Here is a 9218-nt window from a genome sequence, read left to right as displayed (position 1 = left end):
CGAGCGGAAAAACGACGTTTGTATCTTCCTCGCTCCCTAGGTGTCGCCCCTGCCTGTTTTTCAGATCTTCTCCATGGGCAGACATGGATAAACTGAGAGACGACGATGAAGAGAAAAACCGGTGTCCATTGGTACTGCCGCTTGCGCTCCTCCCTATCTGCTCCTACGCCCCATGCCCCCAAGCAGCTGGTTGCCCCGCTGGCCAACTCACGCCATGGTCGCGGTACTGGCTGCTCCGCGAACCCCCAACGCACTGTTGTCCGAGCTCGAATGTGCCCTGCGCACTCCTGGTTGTGTGCTACTGCTGGTCAAAGATGTGTTGTATGCGTGCTGTTTTGCCACGGGCCGTGTAGCCGCCGCCATGCCGTGACCTTGCTAGCTGCTGCTCATCCAGCACGCATTGCTCGTGACCGCCGCCAACATGAATGGCACCACGATGTGCCCCATGCGCTCCACCCTGACGAGCTCGCTGGAACCCATGCCGCCATGCGTACGTGTCGTCGAACGACTATAGCTAGCTAAGTTACGTTGATGCATACAAGCACTAACCAAACATGTCACAGTATTCTCAATACTTTAAAATACTTTGTTCTGTCAAAACTGTGGTATCTTGTGTCTACATGCTAAAATATTGCAGTTTTGCAATACTATGGTTTTTGCAATACTTTGCTACCAAACATAGCCTACAATGCAAAAAATAAGCGTGGCATCCAATCGCCGCACTCGATAATAAGTCCCTTTCCGTGTTAGAAAGAAAAGAGAGAGTAGGCAGGCAGATGGGATGACGACGAGCCACGGGCGTAGGACTTGTTTGTGCCTGTGCGTGCGGGGTGCTCACGTCTCCGGCCTCGGCCGTTGCCGTTGCTCCTCGCGAGCGCGCTGCCGCCGATGACATGTGAACTCGTCGCCATCCCCGCCCCGCAGCACGAACCAGAAAAAGGAAGCTTTGGCGCTGCGCTCCTGCTCGCGACCCCCCTGAACCCCAACAAAACCCAGGCAAAATCGAAACCCTCGCCACCCAAATCACACCCAAACCCTCGACCTGGAGCCGCTTCCCAATCCCCAGCTCCCTACAGCTCCTCTTCCCCGGATGGCCGACGCCTCCTTTCCCTCGCCCGCGATGTTGCCGCCGTCCGATTCCGACCTGCTCCTGCCGCCCACCGACGCCCCGACCCCCGAAGCCGCCGCCAGGACCCCCAACCTCCCCGACACCCCCGCCTCCGCCGCGGATCCAGAGACCCCCTTCTCCGACGCCGCCACCGCCTCCGACGCCGACGTTTCCGCCGTCGCCCCGCTCTACGCGGCGGCCGTGGATGACGCCGAGGACGACGGGATCAACGACCCCTCGGGCGCCGCCAGGAAGCACATGACCCTCGCGCCCCCGGCCCCGCCGACCAAGAAGTCCAAGAAGAAGGGCGGCAACTGCGTCTGGACCAGGCCCAACTCCCGCAAGGGGAAGAAGAAGGCCAAGCCGCCCGGCCACGCCGTCGCCGGCGGCGCCGGCGCCAGCGGAGGCGGCCGCCCCAGGCCCTCCTGTGGCGAGGACGAGTTCCTCCTCACCCCGGCACCCCGCCTCGCGGCCGAACGCAACGACGACGGGCCTGAACTGCCTGTGCTCCTCTCGCGTGTCTACAAGTCCGAGAAGATCGAGGTCTCGGAGGATCGCCTAACCGCAGGCAGCACCAAGGGCTACCGAATGATACGTGCCACCCGTGGCATTGCATCCGGTGCTTGGTATTTTGAGGTCAAGGTCATGCACCTTGGTAGCTCCGGCGCCACCCGTCTCGGCTGGGCCACCAACAAGGCTGACATCCAGACACCTGTGGGTTGCGACAGCTTTGGTTTCAGTTACCGCAGCGTCGATGGCTCCAAGGTGTACAAGGCCTGGAGGGATAAGTATGCCGATGAAGGATACGGCGAAGGAGATATTCTGGGCTTCTACATTTCTCTGCCTCAGGGCGAGCTGTATGAGCCCAAACAACCTGACCTGGTTAAGTACAAGGGAATGCCTTTCCATGCACAAGGTCTCAAGGATGAGAAAAAGACGCCGGATCCTGTTCCTGGTGAGTAATCTTTCTTAAGGTTCCTCTTCATATGTTCATCCTTTATGCTAAACTGCAGGAATGGAGTACTTAGGTTTTAGGATAACATATTCAAGAGAGTAATTTTTCAATGTGAATATATGGGCTACTTGATTTTGTATGTATGTTAGTTATGATACTAGAAAAGTTTATAGATCATCGTATGCAGCAATTATGCACCTATGTCATTTGTCATTTGTTCTTGTACTGCCCATGTTTCACAACTGCATTGGCAGCTACCACACCCCTTTTTGATTTGGGTGCATTCTGTCCTTTTCACCCTTATGGCTCATGCAAGTTCCAAATACCTGTTTTGGCACTGCGATACTTATATGTGTTCCAAATCTCCATTGCACATGCTAGAACTTACGATGTGTTTGGTTCGGCGAATTTGGTGCGGTTTCCAATTCCCACGCTTTCCGGAAGTGCAGAATGCGTTTGGTTTGCATACTACGTCTTCCGTAGTAGTGATTTCCAATGTGCGGTTTCGCAAAGTCGAAACAAGCTGAGCGGAAGGTGATTAGGAAACCGAACAGGACCGAACGAACCAAACAAAGTCAATATCCCGTAAAAAAGAATCAGAAGCGGCACTTACCTATACCGAAACCCATTACATTACATGAGCAGGAACCAAATGCGTCGTTAATTTCATTTCACTCACTCATATTGTTATATTTCCCATAGATAGTCACCTAGTCAACCTAATAGATGATATTATTTCCTTTGAAGTATGGAGTGGCATTTGATGCAGAAGCATGATGATGGATGCAGCATACTGTCCATTGACTAAAGCATAAAAAGAAAATCAATCAAGTGGCATATGTCAAATGGCATCTTCTAAAACGCAGCAGTTGCAATTCATACAAGTTTCTCAATTCTTATATGAATTTACTAAATTAGTTTTTGTTAGGGATGGTGTATATTGTTTCAGATATCAAAATGTAAGCTAGCAATGTCCATGTTCCACGAAAAGCTTTGCAATTCTGACCTTTGCTGCCCCCTTCTGCACAGTGGACTCCACTACTTACCACCCCTTCATAAGAATGTATCATCTGCTTTTCCGGCACATCATAGTTATGCTGGTTCGCTTGCTTCTGCACATTCCTGATTCTCAGTCAAACCATGTCTTTGTTAGCCCATTGGTATGAGAATTCAAAGCTTATGACGTTGTGGTTAATTTCTTGTTCACGCATTTTTGCATATCTAGTCTATCATAGCACCTTCATGTCTTGCATCATTAGTGAAATCAGAAATTTCACTGTTATGTTTACAAGGATTTAGTTACCCTATTGTAGATCAATATTCAATATTGGGGTGTTCAGTACATATACAGTCAACAGACCCTGTAAGGAAAGTGTTTCCTTGGTGTTTTTGCATTTTGAAATAAAGAATCCCAGCTATTGTTGTCTTGCCCTTGCACTTCCTGCTTCCAACTTCTCCAAACTCTATACATAGGGCCTGTTGTCTTGTTATTGACTTCAATCTAACTGCAAATGTAGGAAGTGAGATAGTTTACTTCAAGAACGGGGTATGCCAAGGCACGGCCTTTGAGGATATTCCTGGAGGGCGCTACTACCCAGCTGCATCAATGTACTCACTGCCTGATGAGCCGAATTGTGAGGTCAGGTTCAACTTTGGGCCTGATTTCACGTTCTTTCCTGAAGACTTCGCAGGCCGTCCTGTCCCTCGGCCAATGAGCGAGGTGCCTTACCAGGCATATGAGCTGAAGAACGAGGGACCTGCTGAAAATGGTAATGCTGAAAAGGCTGGTTAGTGTAGTTATCTTGCTGTTTTCATTATTCAGTCGAATATACCCGTGGAGTCCACTAGCTAGTTTATTTAGTGCTATGGCGAAGCTTACTGACGAACTTACCTTATCCTAGTTAAAATGCAGCAAACTGGCTGACGGCTGCTGCTGGTTTCTTGATTATTATGGCGATGCTTACTGAACATATTTTATTGCGTCCTAATTAATTAAATTACAGCAGACATGTTGATGGCTGTAGCCTGTTTATTAATTACATTGCGAAGTTTATTCATGAATATACATTTATCTGGCTAGAATGTATGATACGGTGCTGTACCAGCTTTAGGACCAGAGTTATGAACATACCGATTTGTGAAGAAGGCTTCTAGAGCGTTGTTTGGAACACGTGAAATTTTCTTGAATTCTGCAGGAATTGTATTTTTCTTGTGAAATTTCTGTGTTTTAGATGAAGCGGGTGCTTGTGGGTCAGCAAGCAGTTTTGTCTCTCCATTTACCACTTAGTTCTCCACGTATGGCAATTCAAAAAATATGTTTATATTTAGCTAAGCATTGTGTTCTAAGCTTGGCGGGCTAAGTTGCATTTATCGTATCCCGTTTAATCTTGTTCAACGGAGCTCCTAAAACAGATCTTTATATAGCAGTTCGGACGGGCCGTTTTGGCTCCCGTGCTCGGATGAGCCCGGGAGTGGACGTAAAATCGTTAAAAATACAAAACAAATTCAAAAAATTCTGAATTTTTTTGTGGTGAAAGATGCTTGAGTGCGTGTTGTTCATGCCAAATTTCAGAGTATTTGGACATCTAAGTAGCTCTCAGCAAATAAGACAATTTCGGGGTCTGAAAAAGTTTACGTTTTGTATTATTCGGACCTGAATTTGTCTTTTTTGCTGAGAGCTACTCAGATGTCCAAATGCTCTAAAATTTGGCACGAACATCACACACTCTAGCATCTCTCACCACAAAAAGATATGGAAAATTTTGAATTCTTTGGTATTTATTTTGATTTTACTGTTCATAGGGTGTAGATGAGCTCGGCTCCGAATTGCATATTCGTTTCTTTCAAAACATTTCTCTATTCTTTTCCTTACTCTTGCAGAGCCCGAGCGCAGCGTGTCAACTTACGGCTCCTTTGGTTCCAATGAATTTTACAGTATTTAGATCCTTAGAATTTTTCTCTCCGGTGGTCGTTTGATTAGCATGATTGGAATTATTAGGAATTTTTACATAGAATTATTTTTCCTTTTTGGTGCTATCAGACACTCTTCCATCCAAATTCCTATAGTTTTGTAATCCTGTAGGTACAAGAGAGTACTCCAACGAGAGTACTCTCTTCCCACATTCTGGGAATCCCGTGAATCAAAGAGATTCTAAGGGCATCTCCAACGACCCTCGAACCTTGCGGGCCGCGCTCTCTAGACCGTGGAAGCCATTTAATATGGACCTGTATCGGTTTGTATGACGGTCCTTATGTATTTTTGCCCGCAAACCGAAGACAAACGTGAGGAGGCTTTGCAGAAGTTTGGACCGCTGCCACGTCCGCTTCTGACCGTCCTGACCTATCCAAACCCACTCCCTCGCGTGCTTTCTGTCCGAAACGATCAACACCGCTCTAGAACGTCATTGCCCGCATTCATGTCCGGCCAGAGCGAACGCGACCGCTCACTGGCGTCGGCATTGAAGCAGCGCGTCGGCTGAGAGAGCGTCGCCGACGTTGCTTCCTGGTGCACGTGATTCGTGATCAAATGACACGTCGTCCGTCTGTCTGCCGCCCACATTAATGACTCACGGTTGCCTAGGCGGCTACTCTCGCTCCACTCGTCCGTCCCTCTGTCGCCCATCATTGCTATATAAACTGCTGCCATGACCATAGCCGCAGTCATCTGCCCCGATCCCTCTCCGCACCACTCCCACAATGGATTCCTCGCGCCAAAGTTCTCGGGGATGGGCTGGCGCTGGAGCAGAAGAAGGAGATGGCTGCCATTGCTGCCTGCTTCAGCCGAAGGACTGCGACGTATGGAGGGCGTTGCCGCCGACGAGCCGGCGTCAGCCTCCTCGTCCACGCTACCCTCGCCGGTGCATTGCACCATGACCATCGGCGAGGCTCATGCCCGTTACATGGACATGGTGCGGGAGGAGCGAGAGGAGCAGTTCCGGGAGGTGCAGGCCGATGCCGCTTACAACCACCAACTCCCCCAGGAGCACCTGCAGGTGGAGGAGCAGCTCGCCGGCAGGGCGATCGCGCCGGACGAGGACCTAGCGGAGCAGGCGGCGCTGCTCGACTCCTACCGCTCCGCCCGCGAGATACGCCTCGCCCGTTGGCGGTACCCGGAGATGGCGGCCGCATATAAGGAGTGCGATGAGCTGGTGGACAAGGTGTTCGGTGAGATCGATGATGAGGACGACATCCCTGGCTCCGTCGAGGCCACGCCCCGCCACCACGACCACGAAGCCGTCACGTTCGCGCGCGCCACCAACAGCAAGGAAGAGTAGTGCATGGAGGCCGTCGCTGCTCTGGTCCCAGAAAGGCCACCGCTCGTCCCCTCCCGTCAACGCTAAGCTTAGCGGGCTGAGCATCGTCGCCGATTAGTTGCTTGGTGGCGACATGAAGGCGGACAGCTTCAGTTCCTGGGGCTTCGGAGGCGAAGCTGGAGAAGGCAAAGCTTCATTTTTGGGGCTCATGGCCAGAGACGGGGAACGGGCGACGATATCTTTTAGTTTAGGAGTGAGATGAGCACCGCTTTTAGTTGAACTATCTTTGAAATGTAATGAATTTCGTCATGTTTATACGAAATCTAATGAAAATCCGCCGTGTTTGCATGAACTTCGTCCGATTTGTATGAAAATCCAGCCATGTTTGCACGAATTTTGTCCGGTTGTTCTAATAGTGTTTGAAATGTATGCGGGCAGCATTGGATGACGGCCACCCGCATCTATGTCTGTGGATTGGTCCCCCGCTGTTTGCGGACAGATGCGGAAGGAAATTTATAGGTTGCCGTTGAAGATGCCCTAAGGGCATGGCCATTGTGTAACCCCAACAACTAGGTTTGGACTCCATGGTGGCAATAAAGTGTTAGCCTGAAGGAGGCAGGTGCTGCTTGTAGAGGAGATTGTTGTTTCGATGAAGAAAGCTAGTAAAAGGAAGGAAAGAGAAAACACGAAAAAGATGTGGCGAGCTGGGAGAAAACACACCGACCGGTCAAAAAACCCGACCCAGGCGGATGCCTCAGGCTGCCTTATACATCCTGGCTCACCGGCACCACTCCTATGCAACCCAAATCTAGGGTGGATGTGGGGAGGCCTGGGCCCGTCTGCCACATTGGATTCAACCCATGCTGGCCCACCCTGATCCCACATATATTCGTCCTCATCCGCTTCAGGGACCAAACCCTAGCCACTCCACTCCATTGCACTCGACTCCGCCCCAAGCTCCCCTCCGATGATCTCCGGCCTTCTCTGACATGGCGGGCAGCGGATCCGAGTCCTCGGTCACCTGATCTGTGGACTGGGACCTCATCCCATGCGGGCTCGAGGAGGAGATGGTTGTCCGCCTTGCGCTCTGTCGCTCCCGGGAGAAGTATGCCCAACAGCTGTCGGAATCAATTGTGCAGGAATCCATTGCGTCCGCCCAAATGGCGCCTGGATCCGGCGTGTGGCATGTCGCCGTTGCCTTGTCGGAGGCGCTGCGATCCGTCTGGCGCCCCAACGCCATGGTGGAGGCGCAACCCATTCGTTGGTGCACCGAGTCGGCGGTAAATGCCCGAACTTATGGCCGTCCGATGGGAAGGCTAATATGGCATGACGTGTCCGCCTCGCGAGGCAGCGACAACCCTCGCGATAGAGGCTAGCGAGGCAGAGTTGCACGCCGCGTAGTCATTACGGGGTGACCGACAGCCCTTGGTACGACAACTACGTCATGGCGGACGTGTTAGGCTCTGACCACGATGGATCTAATGTGGACCTCACATTGACCGGCGACGTGCAGGCCATGCGCTCCGAGGAGGAAGAGTAGGGCATGGGAGACGACGATGCCTCGAGTCCCATGAGCTGGTCTGTGTCCTATGTCCTACTCTACCTCGTCGGCGACCGCACCTTCACTTCAAGGGGCTCAACCAGCCTCTAGACATGGACACAACCATGGGCCAGACGAGTGCTGGCGAAGATTTAGATTAGGATCTATATTGTATAGATTTGAGGATTTTTAATTGAGGTGTCCGATTGTGGAAGAGGAAATATGAGGTGTGGATGTTCACTATTCGTGGATGCGCCCGGTATGTCCACGGATCGTTTGAGTGGCCAGATTTACTGTATGTGGTTGTAGATGCTGTGAGGTAGTATATGAGGTTGAATGGTAATCGGTATTGGCAATTTCTCTAGCTCTCCAAACTTAGGTGGATGTAAGGTGCTGCCTCCGTGCTACATGCCCTAAGGCCCGCCCTAAGCGAATCTTTTTGAAAGGAATCAGAAGCACATATTGCGTATAGTGGTGTTAGGGCATCTCCAAGACGGACCCGTAAACCTCCTGCAACCGTCCGAACTACATTGTCCGGACCGTGCAAGTCATCCAACGCGGGTCTGTATCGGTCCGCGGGGCGGTCCGGACGCGATTTCTCCTGCAAATTGGAGACGAAAGTGTGGGAGCTTTGCGGTAGTCCGGACACCCGAAACATAGGACTCCGACACCCTCGGCCCACCCAATCCCCCTCCCGGTCCCATTTTCTTTCACTCCACCTCTTCTCTCCCTTGCTTTGCATCCGCACCCTCCACCTCCACCGTCGCTGTTGTTCGTCTCCGGCTGCCACAGAGGCATTGCCAGACGTCCGCAACCAGCATCGACGCGCACGCTCGCCGTTCCGACGGAGCTTTTAGCCCTGGAGCCATTTGTACCCAGGTACACTCCGCCCCTTGTCGACGACCTCCATGGCGGACACCACGCCCGATAGGTGTTCGGTCAAATGTCATTGAGCTTATTTTCAAATGCTACGTCGTTTTTTAGAGTTCGAAGGATGGTGAGCTACTCGACCATGGAGGATGAGTTGTTGTGCTACGCGTGGCTGGCCGTATCCATGGATTTCATAGGCAGGACCAAAGGGTCGCCCTTCTGGGAGCAAGTGCATGAAAAGTTTCACGCTGGAAAGCACATTGCGCCCTACGACATGTACATCACTCAACGACGCAATGTAGGTGGTTGTCATATCGCTGGCGCGCTATCCAGGTCAGTGTCATCAAATTTTGCAACTTGGTAGTCAGCTCGAGACAAGGTGGCCATTGCACGCGAACATGGAGGAGATGGTAAGCTTTACTTCCTCTTGCTCAACTTGTTGATTGATTCATTCACTCAATGTTGGTCTACACATTATATGTAGCACGCACG

At 51.3% G+C, this 9218-nt stretch overlaps 1 protein-coding gene across 1 annotated transcript; it reads left to right on the top strand.

The window, feature by feature from the left end:
- Nucleotides 1-755: 755 nt before the first annotated feature.
- LOC123120314 (protein TRAUCO) lies at nucleotides 756-4116 on the top strand. The gene is made up of 2 exons (XM_044540285.1): nucleotides 756-2063; nucleotides 3581-4116. The coding sequence occupies exons 1-2, from the start codon at nucleotides 1091-1093 to the stop codon at nucleotides 3853-3855; spliced, it is 1248 nt and encodes a 415-aa protein (XP_044396220.1). The 5' UTR covers nucleotides 756-1090; the 3' UTR covers nucleotides 3856-4116.
- Nucleotides 4117-9218: the final 5102 nt, after the last annotated feature.

The sequence above is a fragment of the Triticum aestivum genome, chromosome 5D, assembly GCF_018294505.1.
Source record: "Triticum aestivum cultivar Chinese Spring chromosome 5D, IWGSC CS RefSeq v2.1, whole genome shotgun sequence".
In the NCBI taxonomy this organism is placed as follows: domain Eukaryota; kingdom Viridiplantae; phylum Streptophyta; class Magnoliopsida; order Poales; family Poaceae; genus Triticum; species Triticum aestivum.
The sequence above is the reverse complement of the archived record's forward strand: the minus strand, read 5'-3'. Positions and strand labels throughout refer to the sequence as shown.

Bases quoted from the DNA above. Each gene is read 5' to 3' on its own strand.
- LOC123120314 (XM_044540285.1), top strand. From the start codon at position 1,091: ATGGCCGACGCCTCCTTTCCCTCGCCCGCGATGTTGCCGCCGTCCGAT. The intron at 2,064-3,580 runs GTGAGTAATCTT...CTGCAAATGTAG, and splicing joins GACGCCGGATCCTGTTCCTG to GAAGTGAGATAGTTTACTTC.